Source organism: Glycine max, chromosome 5 (assembly GCF_000004515.6).
Source record: "Glycine max cultivar Williams 82 chromosome 5, Glycine_max_v4.0, whole genome shotgun sequence".
In the NCBI taxonomy this organism is placed as follows: domain Eukaryota; kingdom Viridiplantae; phylum Streptophyta; class Magnoliopsida; order Fabales; family Fabaceae; genus Glycine; species Glycine max.
Window position 1 is genome coordinate 42,069,173 of NC_038241.2, and position 26,921 is coordinate 42,096,093.

General features: G+C 34.1%; 2 protein-coding genes across 8 annotated transcripts; both read left to right on the forward strand.

The window, feature by feature from the left end:
- The first annotated feature begins 3,159 nt into the window (after nucleotides 1–3,159).
- On the forward strand, nucleotides 3,160–6,601 carry LOC100306671 (uncharacterized). 2 transcript variants are annotated; one of them, XM_006579293.4, is made up of 6 exons: nucleotides 3,160–3,320; nucleotides 3,427–3,558; nucleotides 3,763–3,926; nucleotides 4,471–4,557; nucleotides 5,285–5,443; nucleotides 6,271–6,601. In XM_006579293.4, exons 2-6 carry the CDS (start codon nucleotides 3,429–3,431, stop codon nucleotides 6,343–6,345), a joined length of 615 nt encoding a protein of 204 aa, XP_006579356.1. In that variant the 5' UTR covers nucleotides 3,160–3,320; nucleotides 3,427–3,428; the 3' UTR covers nucleotides 6,346–6,601. The 2 variants fall into 2 exon arrangements, with proteins under 2 accessions (XP_006579356.1, NP_001238495.1); NM_001251566.1 differs by having other exon boundaries at nucleotides 3,284–3,320; nucleotides 4,468–4,557; nucleotides 6,271–6,355.
- A 2,144-nt stretch (nucleotides 6,602–8,745) lies between these two features.
- LOC100800812 (uncharacterized) lies at nucleotides 8,746–22,481 on the forward strand. 6 transcript variants are annotated; one of them, XM_006580329.4, is made up of 11 exons: nucleotides 8,752–10,227; nucleotides 10,307–10,564; nucleotides 12,123–12,365; nucleotides 12,656–12,802; nucleotides 13,027–14,420; nucleotides 17,401–17,474; nucleotides 20,082–20,163; nucleotides 20,237–20,362; nucleotides 20,549–20,655; nucleotides 21,110–21,267; nucleotides 22,010–22,481. In XM_006580329.4, the coding sequence occupies exons 1-11, from the start codon at nucleotides 9,787–9,789 to the stop codon at nucleotides 22,247–22,249; spliced, it is 3,270 nt and encodes a 1,089-aa protein (XP_006580392.1). In that variant the 5' UTR covers nucleotides 8,752–9,786; the 3' UTR covers nucleotides 22,250–22,481. The 6 variants fall into 6 exon arrangements, with proteins under 6 accessions (XP_014631402.1, XP_040871703.1, XP_040871704.1 ...); XM_041015769.1 differs by lacking the exon at nucleotides 22,010–22,481 and having other exon boundaries at nucleotides 8,747–10,227; nucleotides 21,096–21,267; XM_006580330.4 differs by lacking the exon at nucleotides 20,237–20,362 and having other exon boundaries at nucleotides 8,751–10,227.
- Nucleotides 22,482–26,921: the final 4,440 nt, after the last annotated feature.

Genomic DNA, 26,921 nt, shown 5'->3' on the forward strand with positions numbered 1-26,921 from the left:
CCTATGGGTTTCCTGAGATTCTTCTAGTTTTTCCTCCGACTGCTCTGATAGGGTTCCCAAACGTCAGCGATAAGGAGAAATGATTGAAGCCTCCATTTTGTACTTTCTTCGTGTGATTCAGTTTTTTTTCTCTACAAATATTATTTCACAAATCCCAATGATGAAGGTGTGTGGAATTGAATCGTGAACCACATATCAAAATTTCACGACAATCCAACGGTTAATGAGTATGGAATTGTAGTTTTATTGAGACAGTTTTGGGTATCTGCGGGAAAAAAAAAGTTGCGATAAAAATGGTTTTTCTCTCAGCTCCGACATATTTTTGTAATTCCCAATGGTGAGAATATTTGGAAATAAGTTCCAACCATGGTTCTCAATTTTCAAGACAATCCAACGATGAATGAGTTCAAGATCGTCATTTTTCTGAGATAGGTTTGGTGGTATGTGAAAGGGTTTTGGGAGGAAAAGAGAGAAAAACGAAATTGAGAGTAAGAGGCATAATCAATGTGAAAACTGACTTAACACCTCTTGTAGGGTACTTATAACTTGTTATTTACTCTATTTATTTATTTTATTATTTTATAAAAAAAATTCTATTTTGTTTTCTATAAAAAAATAAAAAATATATTTTTTCTTTCTCTCAAATCATTATTTTAATTAATAAAATTATTTCTCTTTATTTATTTTATTATAAAAAAACCTCGTCATTTTCTAAAATTCTATTTTTTTAACTAATTTTTTTTAATTTATATATGAAAAATGGGATGTTACGTGAAGAAAAATATGAAGAGAAGAAAATTTTAAAGACCAAATAGATCGAAAACTTATTATACCACTTTACTCCTAGCTCCATGAAAGCCACAAATGCTTATAAATAAAATTGAACAAACGACAAGTTCCCTTTTAAAGCAAACTAATAAAAAAAATCCACTTCTTAACTTTTGGAATTAAAAAACTTTTGCACTTTTGCTGTAAAAATAAAATAAAATATGGGATTAGAATTATGATGTGCTTAAATTAAATTAGTTATAAATATAATTCTATTTTTGGTTTGCACTTTAATAGAGACGGAGTGGCAAATTTCCCCAAAGGGGGTGCTTTTACAAAATATTTCCCTAAAGGGGGTTCTTTCCAAAAATATTACATGAGGGGGCTCTTTTCTATGTACTTTGCATGGATAATATAGCAAACCGCCACTCCTAGTGGCGAGTTTGCTGGGAAAACGCCACGTGGCACGGAAACGCCACTACGAGTGGCGAGTTACCCAGCTGCAGGCCTAAAGGGGAGTTGCAACTGCAACTTGCGATTTGAGTGCAAGTTGCAACTCCCATTGGCAACTCCCATTTGTTTTATAATTAAATTAGTTTTATATTTTATTTTGTAGTTTCCGGTAAAATAATTTGTATGATAATTTTTTTTAAGTAATTATTAATTAAAACTAAATGTCAGCTTTCAAGTAATTTTTTTAAATACATACATAAATTTAAATAAATTATCAATTTATTTTCCGATAAACAAAGTTCAAAGCTAAAACAAATGTCACAAATCTTATTGATTAATTTTAATATAAAAAATAAAACTCTTTTCAAACTTCTGTTTTCTTCGTTGAGTTATATTTGAAAGGAGAAAAGGATTTTAAACTTTTCGTAGAGTTATTTTAAACTCTAATTTATGTATGTATTTAAAAAATCCCAAAAATACAATGGAAACAGCGTGAGGAAAATTGATATTTGAGTATGTATTTATACTGCCCTAAATTGCCAATGGGAATGATAACCGCAAAATTAGAATAACTCTATGAAAAGTTTAAAATCCTTTTCTCCTTTCAAATATAACTCAACGAAGAAAACATAAGTTTGAATAGAGTTTTATTTTTTATATTAAAATTAATCAAGAAGATTTGTGACATTTGTTTTAGCTTTGAACTTTGTTTATCGGAAAATAAATTGGTAATTTATTTAAATTTATGTATGTATTTAAAAAAATTACTTGAAAGCTGACATTTAGTTTTAATTAATAATTACTTAAAAAAAATTATCATACAAATTATTTTACTGGAAACTACAAAATAAAATATAAAACTAATTTAATTATAAAACAAATGGGAGTTGCCAATGGGAGTTGCAACTTGCACTCAAATCGCAAGTTGCAGTTGCAACTCCCCTTTAGGCCTGCAACTGGGTAACTCGTCGTAGTGGCGTTTTTCGTGTCACGTGGCGTTTTCCCAGCAAACTCGCCACTAGGAGTGACGGTTTGCTATATTATCCATGCAAAGTACGTAGAAAAGAGCCCCCTCATGTAATATTTTTGAAAAGGACCCCCTTTAGGAAAATATTTTGTAAAAGCACCCCCTTTGGAGAAATTTGCCGAGACTGAGTATCCGTTCATGCACATGCAAATTAGTGACGGCTCCAAAAATCATAATTTTCGTCCCATACAACTTAAAGATCTCTGGCCAATTAATTAAGACCAGCTGTTTGCTTTGCACCAACAGAAAATCAACGAAAATAGTAAAGACCCGTATTTGCTAGCTGAACAATAGCACTTTTTGGAGCAATGAAGGAGGGAGCACGAGAGGGATATAATAAAGGGGCCAAATGTTTCAAATATCTACTTTGATTGAAAAGGAAAAAAAAAAACTCAATTGTGACGTTAAAAAGATTTGCTCCTCGAACAAAAATTATGATGAGTTAAATAAGAAATATAATTAACAAATGAGGGAAACAGCTGATAAAAAAAAGAGGAAAACAAAACCAGTAATTGAATTAAAAGTTTAAAAAGATTTGCTCCTCGACCAAAAATTATGAATAAGAAACAAAAGAATCACAAAGGAATTCATACTAAAATATTCAAATAAGAATAGAGAAAATATAGATGTTGGAAGAAAAAGAAGAGTAAAAAATTCAGGTTACCAAAAGGAATTGAAATCAGCTAAAAAATGAGCAATACAATTTGTGATGAGGATAATGAACTAACTCATGTGTACATGAAAGACTTTATAAAAAAAAAATAATCTCATCTCAATAGTCTCTTTACGTGGAAATATTAATTTCTTACTGTTAATTTGGAAGTAAAGTAAGATAAAATAAAATTCCTGTGACATTAGGCCAAACATTAAAAAAAAAATCTTTTATATATTAGTTTGTGGCCTTTCAAGCGGAGAGTGGGGCCAAACCAATGACTATAGAACACGTATGGAGGAACAGGAATTAACGACACGTTTGAACATTGAACTTGAACTTGAACAACCTCATCTCCAATGAGTTAACGTTCTCCACTCGTCCCTGCTTCTGCTTCTGCTCATTCTTCTCCTTCCACAGGTAAGTAAATGTTTCATCTTTATGCTTATCACTTACTTAGGACGCTCGTTTGAGCTTCTTCTATGTTTTGAAAGCTTGCTACGTCACTGATTTCTCTTTTCTCCAGGGATGGCTTATGTTCCACATGGAAATGCAAATTGCAACTCTTTATTCCAAAAATTTGCAAATTCCCATGTGGGTATTTCTGCTTTGCCCTTCCTGCAACCGGGACTAAAATCTTGTACAGTTTTCAACAGAGGTTCGTTACTTGTATAATTTTTGTTTGCTTCATTACAATGGAAACATTTCTTTTCTTCCCTGACAATTGCAATTGGTATTTAATGTAGTATGCTGCATCAGTAGTGTGCTGTTCTGTCAATTGACTGTTTCTGTTATTCATTAATCTTGGTTTCATTTCTTGTTCCTATTTCTGAGTGTGGCTCCTTTCCTGTTAAATGTCCAGGAACACTCATTCCCCTGTGCTTAAATGGAAAGAGGAGCTTTGCTTTATCAGAAAAGGGATTTAATTGCAAGTTTTCAAAGAGAGAGAGATTCTCTATCCCTAGAAGTAGTAGTTCTTCTAACTCTAGTGGAAGTACGGATGAAACCTCTAAGGAGACAAATGTAGTATGTGCAAATACTAATGTGATGATATTTTCATATTCAGATACTATTAGTCAATGAATATGTGATGATATTTTATGTTAATATGCTTAATGCCATGTTCAATATCAAACATACATTTTAAAGACTGTAAAACCAATAGAAGAATGACTACTTTTCTAGAAGGAAGGAAGATGAGGAAGATTTTTCCACATTTTCAGATGGATGGAATTGAGTATAATTATTCTCTTTAGAGACTTCTCTCGTATGTAACTATATGTATGTAACAGTTTGATTTGATGGATTCTATTCCTTATTGTTTGATATTTTATGCTTTTGTCTTCTTAAAATTATGACCAGTCAAAAGTGTTAATTAATTTAGATTGAGTGTATTGGTTGTGGAAATAGGTTCAATAAATGGAGAATAGAATGGCTGCTTATTTTCCTCGTCTGATTTATACTTATCTCTGAAATCTCCAACTTGCTTTATCATCCTTGCCATCTCAACTCTCAAGCATATAACAAAATGAAACACCTGATGCTTATTCTTTTTTCAATGTTACAGAAGACACCATTTGGATATACAAGGAAAGATGTCCTATTAATTGGACTTGGAGTTACTTTACTTGGCATTGGCTTAAAAAGTGGACTAGAGGTACCTTGCTTTTTGCTCTTATGCAATCACTGGAACACATTTCCCTTGTTTATATATATATATATATATATAGAGAGAGAGAGAGAGAGAAATGATCAAATTACATCGGTGTAACTTTGATAACTATTACACCATTCTATAATTTTCAACTGAATAATGTTTTTGTAAAACTTATTTGTTGGATTGAAAGTTTCTTTCATATAGATCACATATGCAAAATTTCATAATCCAAAATCATTTGTTACTTTATTCACAGATTAAAATCGATATAATATAAACATTTCAAAATATACTAATACATGAATCATTTGATTACCTACTTGTTGTTGTTCAATTTTGACTTAAAAGATCTTAGTAATATGTAGATATAATTCAACGGTTGAATAAATAAAAATCACATTTTATATCAAGTTATAAAAATGGTGTAATAGTTGTCAAAGTTATACAGGTGCAATTTGATCCCTTCTCATATATATATATATATATATATATATATATATATATATATATATTTCTTTCAACATCTTAGCACTTAGCTTATTTGGATTCATAAGTGAGACAGTACATAGTCTGAAGATTACTAATGAATGGTTCAGGTGCCTTGTAAATAAAGAACGTAGTCACTGTACCTTCTTATAATTGTTTTAGCCCATAATGAGATGGAGGCCATATAGGCACTTATGCACTGGGATTAATTCATGCAACTGTTCTTGGATAATTTTTGCAGTTTGTTGGAGTTGATTCACTACAAGCAGGAAATGTGGTTCAGCTAGTGCTGGTTTTGGGCCTCACAGTTGGGTGGATCTCAACATATATCTTCAGAGTTTCAAACAAGGAAATGACATATGCACAACAACTACGTGACTATGAAAGCAAAGTGATGGAGGTACAACAATATTAAAAGTCACTTTAGAGGAGCAAAATCTATGAAAATAATTGTTTTTTGATTGACCAAAAGAATTGGAAGTTCATGCTTGGGTATTGAATATGATATTTCTGGGTCAATTTTTTCTTTTTCTAATCTTTTTTCACCATCTTGTAAATTGGTTAAAGCCTTAAAGGCATAACATCTAGTGGTAAGATAGCATACCTTTTTCCTTTAAAAAATTATGAATGAAATAAAAATTATCATTAGTCCTTAAATTGTTGGAATGGGTTGGCTTAGAAAAATATGTGATGAGAATATATTGGTGCTACCACATGAGTTGGCTATAAACAAAATGGTGTCCCCTAAAATATTTACAGTGATATGACGTGGCCAAACTTCAGACAATTTGGATGCAAACCAGAAGATATTACTCATCAATTGTTCTATGAAGCATGTTTCTTTGCACTGGCTATGATATCTTTTCATTGTTGTGGAGGAAACTGTTCTTTATAATGTCTAGGACTAAATATGATTTGTATGGCTGCCCAACTTTATTCAAAACGTTTCACATTTTTCTTTGACGTGTCAACTGAAAAAGCTGATTGCTTAATACCAGCGGCTGTAGCTGAAAATCCTCAAATTGGGAGAAGCTGCTCTGAATATGATAAAATATTACTTTTACTTTACTTTTTTCTAGTGAGCTTGAGAGACTGATGTAGTGTGGTAAAAAAAGTCATTCTAAACATATGGCTGAAGCTTGAAAATTGTCTGCAGCTGGTTGTGTGTTCACATTGTTTCTGAGTATAACATGCTGTTGAATAATATTGCCTCTATTGAATCTGCAGAAGCGGTTAGAATCCCTAACAGAAGCAGAGCTACAAGCACTGCTTGAAGAAGTTGAGGAAGAGAAGAGTCGCTAGCTAGTGGTACGCAGGTGAATTGGAGTAGCTTGTTTGTATATATACACTGAAATGAAGTTTTGCCAAAGTAATTGAAACAGAAATTTCAATCTATATGGACTAGTTCAGAAAGGTTTTAGCTATGCTTTCTTCAATTTACTCAGACAAAAGGATGAGACTTCAAAATCCTTAGTGTTCTGCTCACAAAAAATTCCAGATGGAAGCAACTCTGTAAGATATGATGATAATGCTTTTAAGTTCATATAATTTTGTGACTTTTTTTGGAGCCGTTCACCACTGCACCTCATGCTATGATGAATAATGTTGAAGGTACTGTTGGAACTTGGCCAACAACCATTTTCCTCAAAAGCTGAATTTTTAAATAGTTTACTTGTTGTTCGTATGTTCCCTAGCTCCTTGAGAAATGAATTGCATGTCCTTTAGGTACACAATTACCAACAACTCATTGTGACCACTTATTTGGTCATTTGTGAATCTTATCAATATGAGATCACTGATGTGCACTGCTCTAAATTTGAATATTTCCCATTTTCTTTTCATTCTGTTACTTTCGTCCCCATTTTGGAGACCAGTGTTTAGAATATAAGTCATAAATGAGGAACATGTGTAGCTGATAGTACTAAGTTAGAAATAGACCGGGTCTACTGATAGATAGTTAACGTACCAAGTCACATTGTGTGCCAGGAAAGGGCATGTGGGAAGTGCAAGAGGTGACAATTCTTATGTGTGCTGCTGTGGTAAAGCTATTCATTTCATCATCGTGCTGTGAGAAAATGACTGCTTGCCACCCACAAATTGATATCAAAATGCGTAGGCCAATTTTTTATTTATTTTTACCTTAAGTCCAGAACCAGTCAGGTGCAGGTGCCACCTCTATTTCATATGGCCCTTACCCGTTTTGGCATATGACAGAACCATTCACGTGCTGGCTTGAGGGAACTTTGACCATTAAACTCACAAATTCAAACTCAAGACGACAATACCATGCGGTATTGAATTGCATACAAAGTTAACATTAAACCCTTATTGTTTTCTTCTTAAATTTCCGAGTGTTACCTAAGCTGAGGAAGTATCACCTTTTTATTTGTCCTCAAATGTCCGTAAAAAAGCTCATGCAGTGCAAGAGTTACTTTTTCAAACATATATAAGATGAGCAAAAAAAAGTTGCTCATCTTATACGAGATATGTGTGAAAGATAAATTGTTTTTCCTTTGAAAAAATAAATACACATACATATATATTTCTTTCTTTAATGTTCGAAATTAATTAATTTCAAGAGAGATTACTCTTAATCGTGCTGTTCATTGGCATATCACATCGAGAGAGAGAAAAAAAAACATAATTGGCATATATTGAAGGACCATGAGGTTAGGACATCTTCGAGATAAAAGAAGAGGTTCTAAATCAATGAGATGCGACGTAGATATATATGCAAAATTCAAAGGCCGCAGGGGAATTATTTATCACCACTATAGTGAATACAATGGTATAGTAGAATTAAATACTTATAAAAACAATTTTCCTATTCAAAAGCTCCTGCACTTCATAATTTGTTTTTTTTTTCTTACTTTAAAGTCCATGTAAATACATAATTGGTCTGGCAGTGGATTGGAAACTGCTGTTCACCGCGTTAAGCACGATAACTACTTTAGAAAAATAAAAAAACTTAACTAATAAGATACTTCGTTGATAGAAAGAAATTAATGATCGTTCCTGTGCCTATGCCGTATGGTATGGTATGGTATGCAAATATTTTCTCATGAGAAATAATAGAATTGAGTGGTGATTTTAAACACTAATTTTATAAAATCCCTATTAATACTTTTCCTTTTTCTTATTAGCATATTATCAATTTTATCAAGGTGTATATCTATATATTTTTTCTTTTTTTTCCCTCTCTCATTAAGTATAGAATAATATTTGAGTGTCCAACAATATTTATCTCATAAATAATAATACATGAACCACTTATAATTTTATATATATTATTCACATCTCTCATTTTTTTTATATCTTTCTTTCATCACATCATATTAGGTGTACATAAAATATTTTTTATCTTATTTTTTTTTATAGAATAGTACTTCTGACATTTCAAAATAACTAATATTTAAGATATTTTTACATTGACAATAAAGTGAGTATTCTAAGAAAATTAATATTTATTAGAAGACAATTTTATTAAAATATTTTTGTTCACTCTCAAATTTAATAAATGTATCATTAAAATTTTTAAGACAATATGATTTATTAAAGATAAAATCATAATATATATTTTAATATGATTTTAATATGTTTTTTATCTTTAAACTTTTGAATTTGATTTTTAATAAATTTTTCTTTTCAAATCGACTCTTTATAATGTGTCTATTAAATATTGAATAGTGCAATCAGAGGCGGTTAGCAAGCACCGTCTCAACGGCAACGTACTCAAGGCCATCCTCATAGTCTTTCACCAAATCCTCCGCCACAAACTTTGCCTTCACCTACTCATTGGCACTACCGTCCTTCCACTCCACAAGATACTCCAAATTCTCACTCTTTCCTCTCCCTTTCAGAATCTCCTGCACCTTCGTGTACCTTGGGGATTCCACCGAGATCCAAGAGAACCTTTGCCATGCTGGTCCAGATTCGTGTCGACCTTCGCTAGCAACTTCACGCAAGGCTCCGAGCTGAGTCCGACAACGAAGAGGAGCGGGGTGCGGCCGTTGATGTCCACGACGTTGACGTCGCGGCCGTCGTCAGATTCGATTAAGTTTTTCAACGTGGACTCGTTGGCTTTCTTGGCGGCGGTCCACTAGGGAGTTTCGTACTCCACAACGACCATTTAATAAAATGAATTGAAGATAATTTAACAACTATATTATCCGGTATGAGTACTGGTAGAGAATGAAGAGGTTCTGTTTCAAAAAAATCAGATATTATCGTGTTGAAGCAATGTGTGACAATACCTGGGATATGACAGGTCAGTGAAGTGAACAGAACTAAAGGCATCTGGATGCACGCTACATGTCATGCCTTTCAATTAATATGATTGTTCCTTTGAAAATTTCTCCACACTCAATCATTACAACTCTTCTTCCTTTTCACTCCAGTGAGTAGTATGTACAATTACAGGAGTTCTTATAAATTTACTTATAGTGGCTTCTATTTTAACGGATAGAAAAAAAGTCACCCTCTCTCTCTCTCTAACTCAACTCTACTCATGGCCGTTTTTCTTTCGCCCATCCCTCCCAATCCCAAACCACCTTTCTCTCTCTCTCCCCTCTAAACTGAATTTCCATATTCTCTTTCTGAACTTCTTCTCCTTGTTGTTGTGCGTCTCTCTCTCTCTCTCTCTCTGTTGTTCTTTTTCCATGGAGTCGGCGACGATTGCTGGCTTCCCTCGTCAAACCCTAATTCGGGCGTGAAAGGCGTGCGAGGCAACCTCATCGGTGGAGAATGGAGATTGTGACCGGAGATCGGTACCTGGAGAAGCTGGTGCAGTTCGTGGAGAACCAGGCGGGTCCTCTGATCGAAGGAGCCTTGGTGTTGAAGCTAAATCCGGCGGGTCTCCACTACGTGCAATCCCGGCTGGAGGCGCTGCACGAGCTCGAAAGCCTCCTCGCCGGCGCTCCGGTGGACTACCTCCGAGCCTACGTGTCGGACCTCGGCGACCACCGCGCCCTGGAGCAGCTCCGGCGGATCCTGCGCCTCCTCACATCGCTGAAAATCGTTTCGGTTCTGCCTCATCCCATCAGGGACCCCACGCCCTTGTCCTTCTTGCCGTTTGGGCGCTTGAAGGTTCTGGAGCTCAGGGGTTGCGACTTGTCAACTTCCGCCGCCAAAGGCTTGCTCGAGCTCAGGCACACACTCGAGAAGATCATTTGCCACAACTCTACCGTGAGTCTGTTTCTTTTCTGGACTCTTTTTATTTATTTGCTCTCTTTCTTGCTGAGTGTTGGGAATTTTGTGTTTGTAGGATGCTCTGCGGCATGTGTTTGCTAGCAGGATAACGGAGGTGAAGAATTCTCCGCAGTGGAACCGCTTGTCGTTTGTGTCATGTGCGTGTAATGGCTTGGTTCTCATGGACGAGTCTCTGCAGCTTCTTCCTGCGGTTGAAACGCTTGACCTTAGCAGGAACAAGTTTGCAAAGGTAGATAATCTGCATAAGTGTACCAAATTGAAGCATTTGGACCTTGGTTTCAATCACTTGAGAACATTTGCACCCTTCACCCAGGTATGTGGTTTCGTTATCTGGTCTTGGTCTTGGGATGGCTACCTCTTGCAGCTTATATTACATGTTGGAAAACTAGAGTTTTCAGTTTAGCAGACTCTATGTATCAGTATCGTTGGAAAACTGGAGTTTCTTTTGTTTGGTTGTCTTGGTTTTTTCCTGAATCTGAAGTCATCCTTCAAATGTTGCTCTACGAATTTGTACATGTTTTGGTTTGAGACGTTAAATGGGCCATTCATGAAATTGTTGAGAATAAAGCCAACACAAGTAAAATTGTGTATGTTTTATTATAGTAACTTAAATTAGGCTCTCAACGGTTATCATTTAACAGAGTATGGCAGTTGAGATTTTTGAGATTGTGAACATCAATATAAATCATTTTATTCTTCCTTTCTTGGCTGTGATAAGATTATTCCTCCGGCTACCTTGATTGAGAATATTAGTCACCTTGTATATGGTTTTCTTTTCTGTAACTTGCTAAGGATGAAACACTCCCAAAGCTTAAGCTATTAGGTTCGGTGTGAATAATGCATTTGTCTCAAATAGAGCACCAGTAATTTTCAAGTGATGGGATCCCAAATGAAGTTGATTTGGTTTGATTTTCAAAATTCAGGCTGACTTCATGTAATTACTGTGTGATTGAAAATGCAGTATTTAGCTCCAGTTGATCCTGTGATGAGCAATCTAGTAACGATTTTAGTGGAAACTAGAATGGTGTGGGATCAGCCAACCTAAGACCATTGCTTGGATGGACTACTCATCCTTTGCTTATTACTATTCTACTAATTCTGTGGTTGTCTTTGGATACGAACAACAATTGTTCTAGTGGGCTTTGACACATTTCTATTTTGAGTATTTGAGGGTTAGTCTGGATGTTCCTAGCACAATCGTATTCAAACAATTTAGTATTGGCTATGTGGAATTCTTCTGAGTGAAACTAACCTGATCATTTTTTTCCATTAAATTCTACTCCCAGTATCCAGGTTTATTGATTGGGAGAGTCATTGCAGGGGAGGAATTTAAATGTTGCAGAATTGGATCAATAGAATTTGTAAATATAGGTATAGGATAAGTTTCTAAGTTCACATTATGTTGGGAAGAACAAAATTGGTTAGACACTAGCTCATTTATGTTGTATGTGTCATTTTCATGTTGATCAGACCATGCAAAAACATATAAGGAGTAGATACTTACATGCCACACACTTGCCAGGGTATATCCATAGAAATAGTTTTTGTTCCTAAATTCCCATAATTAACTGCTGTGCTATATTTATTTTAAGCATGTTCCTTTTGTGTTCTCATACATTCTCTTTACAATGAAAATCTAAATGATTTCATTAATTTCGCCAACTACATGTCTTTATTTGCTTGCTGTGCTGACTTCTGCGATTCATGGAAAATGAATTGATATTTCAGGATTGAAAGTTGAATGACAGGATCCTTAAATGCAATGAAAGCAATTTATTTGTAGAAAAGTTAATATCTTTTGTTTTAGTTGTATGCCTTTCATTTAGGGATTTGCTCTGGAGACCCATATACAATTTTGTTGGACCTTGCAGGTTTCCTGTCATATTGTTAAACTAGTTTTGAGGAACAATGCTCTAACTACTTTGCATGGGATTGAGAATTTGAAGTCACTTGAAGGACTTGATGTTTCCTACAATATTATTTCCAATTTTTCAGAGCTAGAGTTTGTTGCAGGGCTTCCATATCTTCAAAGCTTGTGGTTGGAAGGAAATCCTTTGTGTTGTGCTCGATGGTATAGAGCACAAGTATTCAGCTTCTTTGCCTATCCAGAAAGGGTAAGTTATATTGTTTACTTTCACACCCTCCCTGCTCTAACTATCTGTCTCCATCTTTGTCTATTTGTTTGTCGCTTTGTGCAGTATGCTTTCATTTGTGTTTGTCCATATGTGTGCTTGTCAGTGTTGTGTGTGATATTTTAAATTTCACTTTACCTCAATGTCATTTTCAGATATCATATAATTTCTGTAGTTTGTAGCATTTTCTGTTTAATATTATCTTCACATTTCTAATCTTCATTTGGATTTTCTTCTTTCTAAACTTACATCTGGTCTTCTGTGCTAATCAGTTGAAGTTAGACGAGAAAGAAATTAACACTAGTGATTTTTGGAAGAGACAAATAATTATTGCCAGTATGCATAAGCGACCTGCCAGTTTTGGGATTTATGTGCCTGCAAAGGATGAAGCTGTCATTGAAGGTGGCAATATCAGAAGGGTATGTAATTAGTGAAATTGGATATGTATTTGTATAAATGAAAAACATTAAATTATTTATTTTTCACCTTGAGTTTGTTGCTAATTATTCTCATTTCTTGAAAGTTGAATTTGAGAAGCCAATTTCATCTTTACATTTACCTATCTCATTGTTGAAAAATCAAATTCTTTACATTTTGATCTACATAGGGATTAACTTCATATTATTCTTGTTTTCTCAAGCAGAGAAAGGTCTCTCGTCTTGTCAGTATAAAAAATGAAGAGACCACTAGCATATGTTCTGACGAGGACTTTGTCTCTTGTGCAAATGATATTCAAAATAGAGAGGATCCTGATTTATCTGACAATGAAGCTGAAATGGTAGATTTGATAAATAGAGTTGAGCATATGAAGAAAGAGCGCTCTATTCATTGGTTGAGGGAATTTAAAGACTGGATGGATATTGCTTCTGACAAATCAGTAGAAACTAGAAAGGAAGGCAGCACTTCCCTGCATCATCAGAAAGAAAATTACATCAGAAAGAAGACAAATCAGGAGCAGTCTGGTGACATCTCAAGATATGCTTCAGACTCAGTTCTAGCCTCGGGAGATGACAGTAGCATGAATATTTTAGAATCTGATAGTTCTTTTGTAGATATGTCAGCTAGTTATCATAGACAACAGCACTTTGACTATAGAGGTTTGCTTGGTAATGCTAGTGGGGCTTCACATTTTGACTCAGGAGGAGTGGACATGGAGCGCCTTAAATCCTCACTTGAGGGAATTAGTAGTTCTCTCTCACAAAATAGAAGTTCCCATTCTGACACCGTTACCACCCAAGGAACACAAAGAATGACTGAAAATGTCAACTTCTCACCATTGAGTACCATTCATGATATATCTGGGTCTCAGTCATCATCTGCTTGCCCCACGTCTCCTCCTCATTTTCAAGAAGACCTTCTTCATCGCCGGCAACACTTGGTGGAGGAAATTTTGCAGCTGTCGGCAGATTCCTTTTCAGTGGTATCTTTTGATAGTAACACAAGCTGTAGTGATGTTGATTGCAGTGAATTTGAGTTGTCAGTGCCTAAAGTTGATAATTTCCCATGCAAATATTATATGAATGGAAGTGTTGATGGTCATTTATCTCAAAATCAGCTCAAGGAAAAGTTTTACAACCCAAGACAAGGAATTCTTCATGCAAGAGAAAATGGAAATTCTTTATCTAGTTCTACCTGTGACCCAACTTCTAAGCAGCATTCAATTGATTTTGCTGCTGGTGCTGACAATGCTGAGAGTGCATTTTGTGCTAACCAGGACACTGGTTTGTTGGAGAATAGAAAAATTAGAAAAAAAGCCAAGAGAATTATTTCAATATTAGAAGAGAATTTAGATGTTGATGCATCTGATCATACACAAGAACAGACAAGTCAAGGACAGATTTCTCCAAATTTAAAACAAGTATTGGACATTGATGATTCTACTGAATTTTCTGGGCACCATTACTCTACCCAAGAGAATGATGATTTGATTGTGACATATTTCAATACAAGTATTGCTGATTCTGAAGCCAGTGAGGTCTGTAGTCATTGTATGCGCTGTAATTGTGTCCTTCAGAGGGAGACAAACTATATTGAAAGGTAATTATCAATTGATTCAATTCACTAGCATTTGCTTGAATTTGCTGGGAGGAATCAAATGGATAATAACTTCATTTTAAGCAGTTTTGTCTGCTTGGGTCTCTTTTGTTATTTCCATAATTTTTTTTCAGGATTACTACTCAACTAGTGTTCAGAACGTTTTAATGTTTTAATTTTTTGGCATGATTTTCCCATGGGGATCTTTCATCTTCAAAATGAAGTTTAGGATATGTTCAGTTGGCCATTTCATTGAATTCTGAGAATATTTTGTTGCTTGATTACCAAATGTTTAACCTTGCACATAATTTCATGTATTGTTTATAAGTGATAATTTCACTTCTTATCTTTCCAATACATCAACCAGTTGGTACTTTCCTATGGTTTGCTGTTAATTACATTTGACAGTGACTCTAAGGAGTTGTAAAATATCAGGACTTGTCTAAGTGGCATCCTTCCCTCAAAGTGTTTAAGTTGAAACCTCCCATCTATTATCTACCCTAAGATTTTGCTTATGCATAAGGTGGAAGAGTTAAGTGTACTGGTCAGAAGTGTAAAAGAATTTGTAAATTTGATTTTTTGAAAATGGAGGAAAATGGATACAACCAATGTTATTATCGGATTATATTTTATTCTCCTATTTATTATTAGATAGTAATTAGGGATTTAGTCCTTATTACTCATTATTAGATTGATCCTATGTAATCAATACTGTTTCTATTTGCTTATTATAAAGACTAAGTGTGGTCATCCAAGACACAACACATTACAGTAAACCCTTTCAACAGTTATTAAACTTGAGAGTCTAAGTAAACTCATGGAGCTTCCGTAGATTTGACTCATAATTTCTTAAACTCATAAAAGTTACCTAATATAAGAAAGAATATTAAAGCCCTATAAATGACATATATACATAAACACAATACTCTTTAACATTCAACATTTTAACTCCATAATAAAGCAAAGTAGCCAACCAACCACAAAGATCCAAACCCACCAATATCTGACATTATGTGAGTCACACACAGAGACCAAGACTACAACATGAGATTTATAGTTATATAGTATAATTATAATTATAATATATAAAAACATGTCAGAATAATAGGCATACCACTAAGGAAATGGAACAAAAACTATCAAATTTATAATTACATGTGTTGAATAATGTGAATGAGCTTATCAATGACAAGTCATAGTGAAAACATTTCACCAAAAATGGGCTCACTTGAGTTGAATGGGTCGCTATGACCGAGGAAGGAGCTTTTGCCTTTCGCAAATAGCAAAGGAAGGTTTGAGAGAAGAGGCGACTTTGACACAACTGAGGGAGACACATGACTTCAACACAGTTGAAGAGATGAGCAAGAGAAAGTCAAGGGAGAGACATGTTCTTTTTTGTTTTTTTTGGTGAAAAAAGTTCAAATTAAGGGATAGCACACCCCCTTGCAAGGCCATGGAAGACCACCGACCTCAACGAGAATCTATAGTGGAATTTACATATCACCTACCAACAAGAGAAATCTAAAAATTGAACTCACATCACAGCTAGTGTGAGCAGAACACTCGTCTAGATCTGCCAACCCGTATTGGCGGGAGAGACATGACTTTGACACATCAAAATGTGGACTGTTACGCTAGAAAGATAAGCCCTAATTGAGTGAGAGAGGATGCGAGAGAGCTAAGCCTAAATGTTTGAGTCTAGCCACAACTCTACGTTGTTTTGTTGTAACATTGGTGAAGACATGAACTTGCAAAATGAGGTTTGAGCTTGCAATTTTGACCAATCGCATCCGAGTTTGAGCGATCCTACCCAAAACAATTCCAGCATTGAGTCAATGTGATTTGGAAAGGTATGCTCATAAACTGGGACAACTTTATGAGTGAACACTCGAGTTTTACAACCATAGATACAACAACAGCAATAACAACTTAGTCTTTTTCCACCATTTGGGGCCGATAACATTTGATCAAACATTGCTGTAATGTTCTTTCATTAGTTATGTTAAACAAATTATTGACCTCTAAATCCTTCTTAATGATTTTTGCCTATAGTTTTTTGGGTCTCTCTATGCCTTGAGTGATTGGATTGCTCATAATTTGATCTACTCTCTTGACTAGGACTTGATCTTCTCCACACAGAAAATGGATAGTTACCTAACTTCTATAAATTGGGTAGTAAAATCATTGAAGAGGACTTAAACACCATCCTTTAGGTATCTCAATACTTAAGTTTTGCTGTACCCAAAAAAAATGATGCTCTCAAATTATATTTTAATTTGAAAGGAATAGTGAATAATTATTTAAGATAACTCATTTTTTATAATAATAGTAATCATGTGAAACTAATTATGATTTAGAATGGAATCAACAAGTAAGACTTAATTCTTTTTAATTTTGAATTATGTGGCCTTCCAAAAAAAAATTTTGAATTATGTGTAAAAGTAGTGACTTTATGGTTGATTGTTGTTAAATATCTGTATTAACCTACCCTAGTGCCAGAAAGCTCCTTGCTAGGCAAAGATATGAGGGAGAGTCTTTGTACGCAACCTTACCATTGCATATGCAAAAAGGTTGTTTCCAAATTCGGACCCATGACAAGGTTTCCAAGGCACAACTTTACCGCAATGCTAGGCTCGTCCTCAATCATATAGATAAAATAATTTGAAATTTTTTAAAGCATATTTCATAATTGGTCTTTTATAATTTAAAATGTGTCATGATAAAGACATGATACAAGTTATTTTGGTATTAAAAGATTCTGTACTTCTTTCTGTTTCTATTCTTCATAGGTTCCCTTGACCACCCAAAAGTTCTAGATCCATTACTGGTATCTACCATATGGGTTATATGATACTTTCCAAAATGAACACTTTAGATATGATCATTATTTAAAGTATCCCTTTCCACATTGTTCTGTGGTGATTATAAGCTAAAAATTTTGCACATTCCTGAAATGGCACATGTAATTTTTTCCCCTTTGCAGCGAAGTTGCAGTATTGCTGAGCAGCCATAAGAAGCTCTATTTGCTACTAATCAACATTGCTTCTAATGGGTCAGGTTAGGCCATAGCCTTTGGTTTTTGTTGGCCCCAGGAACTTAATTGTTTCTTTCACTTTTATTAGATTTACTTGTCTCCTTTTATTCATGCCTATCATGTTAATTTCTCTAAAATGATGAACCTCCTTTTCTGCTCTAGGGGTTAACAATTGTCTCCTCTTTCAAACTGCCATTTGTGTTTGTTAAAATGAAGTTCCATTGCATTTATCACGTTTGGCTGAAAACAGACTTGATATTGCATCAGTAAAAGTTAATTCATGACAGCGACTCCAGGGAACTTTAACTTTTGTTCTGTCTAAATGGGCATATTGATAATTTAGCACAACACAGTACAATTCAGTAAAAGTTAATTCATGACAGCAACTCCAGGGAACTTTAACTTTTGTTCTGTCTAAATGTGCATATTGATAATTTAGCACAACACAGTACAATTTGTCTCTTTATTTGATTGTTTCTTTTAAGCTTACATTAGTTCCTTTTGTTAATTTTATTACCTCTAAGGATGATTTTACTTTTATTTTATGAAAACAAAAACAATTCTTTTAAGCTAATTTTTAAAATAATCTCAAATCACAAATCAATTCTTTTAAAATCAGTGCTTTCAATATTAATTCTTTTGAAATCAATTCTACAAAGATCTATATATAGGCTTGCTAAGGGTAGAGAGAGGAAGACTAGAGATTTGGATCAAGTAAAGTGTGTTAAGGATGAAGAAGACAAAGTCTTAGTGCATGAAAAAGATATCAAGGAAAGGTGGAAGGCGTATTTTCACAACTTATTTAATGATGGATATGGATATGACTCTAGCAGTCTAGACACAAGAGAAGAGGACCGGAACTATAAGTACTATCGTCGGATTCAGAAACAGGAAGTAAAGGAAGCGTTGAAAAGAATGAGTAACGGTAAGGCGGTGGGACCAGACAACATACCTATTGAAGTGTGGAAAACTCTTGGAGATAGAGGTCTTGAGTGGCTCACCAAACTCTTTAATGAAATTATGAGGTCAAAACGCATGCCGGAGGAATGGAGGAGAAACACGTTAGTGCCAATCTATAAGAACAAGGGGGATATACAAAATTGTGCAAATTATAGGGGAATCAAGCTCATGAGTCATACCATGAAATTATGGGAAAGAGTGATCGAACGGAGATTAAGAAAGGAGACTCAAGTTACTGAGAATCAATTTGGTTTCATGCCGGGAAGGTCGACCATGGAAGCGATTTATTTATTACGGCGGGTGATGGAGCAATATCGCATGGACCAACAAGACTTGCACTTGATTTTTATTGACTTGGAGAAAGCGTATGATAGAGTGCCTAGAGAGATTTTGTGGAAAGCTCTAAAGAAGAAAGGGGTTAGGGTTGCATATATTCGAGCTATCCAAGATATGTATGATAGGGTATCGACTAGTGTTAGGACACAGGGTGGAGAGTCAGACGATTTTCCCATCACAATTGGTTTGCATCAAGGGTCAACCCTTAGCCCCTACCTTTTTACCTTAATTTTGAATGTCCTCACGGAACAAATCTAAGAGATAGCGCCGAGATGCATGCTTTTTGCAGATGACATAGTCCTCCTTGGAGAGTCGAGGGAGGAGTTGAATGAGAGGTTGGAAACTTGGAGACGAGCTCTAGAAACACATGGTTTTCGCTTAAGCAGAAGCAAATCGGAGTATATGGAATGTAAGTTCAACAAAAGAAGGAGGGTTTCTAACTCAGAGGTGAAAATAGGAGATCATATTATCCCTCAAGTCACACGGTTTAAATATCTTGGGTCTGTAATACAGGATGATGGAGAAATTGAAGGGGATGTGAATCATCGCATTCAAGCAGGATGGATGAAATGGAGAAAAGCATCGGGGATGTTATGTGATGCAAAGGTACCGATCAAGCTAAAGGGAAAGTTTTATCGGACTGCGGTAAGACCGGCGATTTTGTACGGAACAGAATGTTGGGCGGTCAAGAGCCAACATGAGAATAAAGTAGGTGTAGCGGAGATGAGGATGTTGCGGTGGATGTGTGGTAAGACTCGACAGGATAAAATTAGAAACGAAGCTATTAGAGAGAGGGTTGGAGTAGCGCCTATTGTAGAGAAGATGGTGGAAAATAGACTTAGGTGGTTTGGGCATGTAGAGAGAAGACCGGTAGACTCTGTAGTGAGGAGAGTAGACCAGATGGAGAAAAGGCAAACAATTTGAGGCAGAGGAAGACCCAAAAAGACTATAAGAAAGGTTATCAAAAAGGATCTCGAACTTAATGATTTGGATAGAAGTATGGTACTTGATAAGGCGTTGTTGTTGTTGTTGTTGTTGAAATCAATTCTACAAAAATCTTAACCAAATGAACCCTTAACAGGCTTAATTTTCACTTCCTTTGAATGTGAATAACGGCATTTCATACTTGCCAAGTTGCTAATATTTCATCTATGTTTTAGCAGCTTGAAAAATGAACACCCCTTTTATTTTAACATCCCCCCCCTCCCCCCCCCCCTCCTTTAATTTAACAAAATAGAGAAATGCATATTAATTCAACTAAATTGATCTATAAATCTTTCTGTGTTCATTGTTGCTTATGTAGCTATTGAATCCCTCTTTAATATACCATCCAGGAACACTTTTGAGTGTTTTGAGTTGCCACAAGATTGAAGAAGTTTGTGAGGTGCTAGTAGGAATGGGACTTCAGGTGTTAAGGTTAGTTAACTTGTATACTTACATCAACTAAAGAAGCAGTAGCTTTCTGAGTATAATTCTTTTGGCTCATCAGGGTAAATTTTGAGAATGGGGAAACGTATCTTTTTGTAACAAGAAGCATTGAGAAATCAAGAGAACTACTATGTACCATACACGTGCTTGATTCATGTGGTGGAAATGGTAGATGCTCAATAAGAAGGTGATTTACCTTTTGCCCTTCATACATAAACATCCATATATTAAAAAGGTGTATGTCTTTATGCAAGTATTGATATTATTAATTGCTCTATAGATATGATTTAAGAATATATTTTATTTCTTTTTTTTTTTTTGTTTTTCAATTCTTCCTGTTATAATAGGCGCATTGTGGAAATTTAAATGGCAGTTTGGAGCAGGTCCAGGTTGAGTTGTTTGACAATCAAATATGTGGTGGTTCAAATGTGAGCATATATCAGTATGCAATGGTGCTCCTCTTTTGTAAAAATGGCAGTGGTAAGCTTCTCTGTAGTCCTTTTTTTTTGTGAACTCTCTAGTATTTTATACAGTTCTTTTTCCTTTCTATTCTAATGAGAATGACGGCAGTCAATTTTTATTTTTTTGTCAAACCTTCTTCGAGATTAATTTACTGCTCTGAATTCTGAAAGATGATATTATATAAAAGATCTCTCAAAACTAGATGTGAAATGCCTTATTGCAAAAGATTATTTCCTTAGATGGGAGGAAGTAGGATCAATGAGTTACTCATTTGATTGGATGATTGTGTGAATCCACTTTTGGTGGGAATTTTCTTCAATTTTACCTTCACTAATATTACCTCTTGAAGGTTTCAGAAACGATCTTTTATTTTTTGACTGGGCAAAAATCTTTTTAAAATGTCTTCAAACTGTGTTCTTTTATTAATTATTATTTTACAGACATTAAGTTGTCCATAGTTTTAAACTTACAGAGGAATCATGGCTCTCGAGATCACTCTTTGTGATTGGAGGGAATGTGCTTTTATGCATTGAAGATCTTAAGCAGCTGTACTCATTATCATCAGATGCGTCTGTCTCTCCATATTTCAGAATTGATTCATGTTGCTCCATTGCTGACATTACTGAGATGGTAAGTATATTTTTGGGGCTACGTAGCACCGGAAATACCTGACATTAGAAAAAGACAAAATCAGTGGATTTTGAACTCTTGATGTCATCCCACAATCCTCCTTATAAAGCAATGCATAATGATCAATAACATGGAAGATGCGAGGAACATCCTTTTTCATGAGTAAATAATTTTTAAGAGTAAAATATATTTAGTCCCTATGAATATGATAAAATTGTTTTAATCCTCAAAAAAAAAAAAATATATTGCCAGCTTTGAATGGTTGTTGATATGATATAGCTAAATTCATGTCATGTCACGACTAAGTAATGATAGAAAACATTTTAAAAAATGTAAAATTTATTTTTTGAAATTAGAGAATTAAAACCAAAAGTTGTCGGCACACGTGGTTCGATACTTGGATCCCTTAACCAAGATCCAGGATTCAACCCCCGGCTTGGGTATGGAGTTGCAATTGGAAGTATCATTTTATCTCAAAATGGGCCAACCCTATGAAAGAGGATTAGTTGGATGTCAAATAAGAAGTCTAAGATGTACCTCTGGTTAACCAAAGAAAAAGTAGAGGATTAAAACCAAATTTAACCATATTTTTAGAGATTAAAAACAGATTTAAGCCTAATTTCCAAAATCTGTTCCCACTTATAACATGGAACATTGGCTGTTCTTCCTCCTCTCCTCCCACCCAATTATTGATCAATTTTTTTGTTTTGCTTATTGTATTATGTTATATTATTCTTTCCAGGTTATTGAGGTTGGTGGCAGCTGCTGTGTGACTTTAGGTCTGACTTGTCCATTGGCAGAACTCCATCCATCTACCCAAATGAACCTTCAAACCGTCAATCATGAAAATACTGTTCCCCGGTCTCGTAAATTGAAGCTTCAGTGGTTCTCTAAAGATTACCTTGTGAAGTTTGTGTCATTGTTGAAGGCAATCCATGAAAAAGAAACGGGGTCACCTTTGGTAGTAAGATGTATATCGTAAAGCATTTTTTCTGTGTTATTTCATATTAATTTCATTCATTTGATTTTTGTTTTCATATTCTTTTCATTTTCAATTAGTTTGCTTGCATGGTGTGTTGAGTTTGTAATAGTTGTCTTCCTTATATTCTTTGATTTATATGCACCCAGCGGCTGTTCTTTTTCTTTTCCTTTTTTTGACCAAGGTTGTTCTTTTTCTATGTATAGAGTTGTACAGTATCACTACAGGTTATTAACCTTTTTTTGTCTTGCTTCTCCCTACCTCTGCTCTCCATGGAAAAAAAAGTGATGAGAAAATTTTAAATTTAAAGGTAGTTGTTTCTTTTCTCAAGATGCCAACCTAGCCATGAAACTTAGATATTGTCTGATAGGATGAGATTTGTATATTTGAATAGAGTATGACTATAAGGGGCTTTTGATATAAGGAATTTTTTCTCTCCAGGAATTTGAAGTTGACAATATTTGTTTCCTATGTTTGATTTATTATTTAAAAAATAACATTCATTGGAAACATTGTTCCCAGAAATGTTAATTTTAATGTTTCCACAAAATTGTTCCTATTGGTTGGTTAAATGCAAATTATGACATCTTATACCTCAACATACACATAAATAAGAAAAATATATAAAAAATATGAAATTTAATTAAACCAATTTTATTTGAATCACGTCCACAAATTCACGTTGGTAAAAGGATTACATTCATTTTACAATTATCAAATAAAACTTATTAAAAATATATTCGACTCAGAACAAGGTTGTTAAAGTTAACAAAAGAACTCAGGTTAAGTAGTGAAATAAAATAAAGTAAAATAACATCATTAATTGAAATAAAAACTCATGCCCCAATGCATTGTGTCTCAATATCCTCTATTACGAGGTTCTTTAAAATCATCCACCTAATCATCTGTTTCCACGAACACAAGGTTCGAGATCATCGCAAGATCCAAACACAAATAACGTACAGGAAGTGAGTTATTATATTCCTAAATAGGTAGATATAAACGAAAACACACACACCCACATATACAATTCACATCATTTTATCATTCATTGCATAACATCATTTGTCCTAAGGATTTAATTATAAAATCACATTCCACACCTTCACATTAATCATGTGTTCAAAACAACACATCTCGAGTACAACACAACATCTCGCACTACACAATTCATTACACATAATCACATAACAAGTCACAAATATCATTACACGTGCATTATGCAACAGATACACTAAGACTCAATTCTATATGCAATGTCGTATCATGTCAGTGAAAAATTTCGTCGGGCGCCTAGAAGTATATGACAAGACAGACCACACACTGGTAAGTCAGGTCACTCTCACTAGGTAAAATCATAAGGTGACCAGTCAGGTCACTTTTTGCGAGAATGCTCCAACCATATGAAATCAACATAGACTTAAAGGAGCACTGAAATCGAGTGTATTTTCTCCCAAGTCCTAGACTCCGAAGAATCCGTTAGGAATTCACCTTCCTAATTCAGGTCCAACCCCTAAAACAACTTTTGCACGCAGACACTGCTCATGAATTATACAATACTCATGATCTCACACTTATTTTCAAACACATTTAACACATTGCACTATAATTTAAAACTTCAGGTTCCTAACTTGGAACCCTACACTTTTTTTCAAAGTAAACACTAGTCGGATTATTATATTATTCACAACTTACAACACAAGTATTGTCACATCAAGTATTAACCACACATTTATTCACAACTATATCTCATGTCCATAATTTAACATCTCACAATGTCACAATCCATCATCACATGTTCACATGTATCCTACAAATTAACACATGCTCAATTTATCCCTTACACACAATTTCAATCACAATTTCATGATCCTAATATAATAATTTATCACGCTAATATAGTAAATCTCGTCCAAAACACGGACAAATTATACAAAAATGCTTCTCACAACATGGGGAATCAAATTTCCCAAACAATTTCATATAATCATATCAAAATCAAAAGAATCAAAATCATAGGTTCAAAAACACACAAAAAAATACCAAGAGCACTCAATTTTACTAACCAATTTGCATTAGGACATCAATTGGTTCGTCAAACATATATAATTCATAGTTATAATTGTAAAGATAAGATCAAAATTGCAGAAACACCTCAAAACTCATCTCAATTGATCCTCTAATGATCCTTACACATATTCTCACTACTCCCAAACTGTGAATAACTCATTCCTTACCTCTAAGCGGGCTCACGTGTGTAGTCCAACAGAAATAGTGGTGTCTCTAGCGGTTCCCTAAGATTCCTCAAGCTTTTGTTCTGGTTGCTCTATTAGGGTTTTCAAGCGATAAAGAGAATAAGAAGGGATTGAAGCGTTCATTTCACTGTCTTCATGCGAGGGACGTTTCTCTCTCTACAGACATTAGTTTGCAAATCCTAACAATGGGGATGTGCGAAAATGAATTTCAAACTTGGTATTCAAATTTTTCGACGATTCAACGATTAACGAGTCCAGTATGGACAAATTTGAGTGTATGCGAGAGAAAGAGAGAATTTTGGGAAGGAGAAAGAAAAAACAAATTTGAGAGAAAGAGAGTATAAAAACATATCGTAAATGTAAAACTGACCTAATATATTTGTATTTATAGATATGATACTCTTAGTCTATTATTTAGGCTATTTTTCTTTATTTTATTATTTTATAAAAAAGAACTATATTTTATTTTCTATCAAATGAATAAATAAAACATTTTTTTTATTTTATAAGAATATATATTTATTTTATTTACCTTAAATTTATTATTTTAATTAATAAAATTATTTCTTCTTATTTATTTAATTATAAAAATTTTATTATTTTTTTAAAAATTTATTTATTTTTAAATAATTTTTTAAAATTTATTTTACGAAAAAAATGAAATATTACCCAAAGAGAGAAATAGATATATGATACATATATAGCGCGTTGGAATTATCTGATCATAAAACGATGTGTATCAAAACCGCTTGAGTAATGACTCGTGTTTTTTTTTTTAAAAAAAAAACACTTGATTTGTCCTATTGATCGAAGTTGGTGTATCAGAAGCCTAGCTACTAGTTTCACTGGTAGCATGGTTTGTCAAGTAAGGATATACTCGCAAAGACTTCAAATCATCTGAAGTTGAGAAGTTATATGGTGTATCCAACAGAAGATCATTTGTCTTATATATCCAAAAGATACAAAGTTTAAAGTTTATCAACTTTCCAGTCTCAGAACGTGACTGGCACATAAACAAAAGCAAACACGACAATTGTATAGAGAAAAAATACACGACATTTACACAAGTATAGAAGCTTCCAGCTGCCACACAAACCACGTGTAGAAAGGGAAGATAAAAGTTTAATTTATTATGAACATTTCCAGCAGAGTGGAAAAAACATTTAATGCTTTCAATGTTCATTTTCAGTATGGAAAGAAAAATCTCACAATGATTATTTTCTGACGTCTTCTAATTCACCAATAAATACAGTTAGTGAGATTATCTTTTAAAGGAGTCTGCCACTAAACTTCACCACAGATTCTATAATTCAGACATAATGATCAAGTTTAACTTAAAATGGAAATAGCTAGAAAGAAAAACTTAGAACAAAAGGCACGCGATATTGGCGCGGCTCAGTCAGACCACAGAATCTAGCCATACTGATTGAAGCTATGATCAGTTTGAACCGTTCCAACACCTCGGCTTCGTGCCTAACTTTTTATTGCTAGTGGGAGACTAAATTGAAGAACACTATGATTCTGTGCAGTGCAATGCAGTGACCCCTTACTATAGCGACCAGATTTGCTTGTTTCTTTATGACTGTCCATTTTTATTTAGATTGGTTGAGAACAAATAGAATCCTCCAAACAAATGTGTATCTAGGATTGCCAGCCAGCTTCAACATATTATAGCCGGCCTTTAAATTCTCTAATATTTTCTCCTTTTATCAATTATGTAACGATTCTATTTTCCTCCGTAGCTGGATGTGAGATTTTTCATGTTTAAGTGGCCATTAAAACTCTATACATCCTTTGCTTTTAACTTATTCAACCGTTTAGGTAAACTGACCTAGCCATTACTTGTCACTATATTAAAAATTTAAATATAATTCTAACATAAAGAATTCAAATTATGCATCAAGAATTTCAATTGGGTCCTATAAAAAAAATTCAATTGGGGAGGAGGTGGGTGGGAATAAAGTTTTGTTGCGGGGTAAATATGAGAATAGATTGCAAATAATTTTACATATAATTTTTAATGCAATATACAGATTACAGACTTCATTAAAAGAAACGTACTACTTTTAAATAAAAATTACATGCACTGTAAATATTTTATTATCACTTAATCACAAATTTTCATATATAATATTAAAGTTGGTAGACTTTTACAATAATGATATGTTTAGTTCATGGAAGAAATAAAAAAAAAAGTAAGATGACTTTATAAACTATTTATTTGTGTAAAAATGAATGAAATAAAATTATATGTATCTTGTAAAATAAAATTATATGTATATAAAATGACATAAGTATCCCAAATAAAAAAAGTATAATAAATAAGGATATTTTTGTATGTATATCCTTGTCAACTTTTCTCTTTTTTCTTTTCAAAATGGGGAGAAAGAATAATTACGTAGGACATTTTCCTCCCGCAA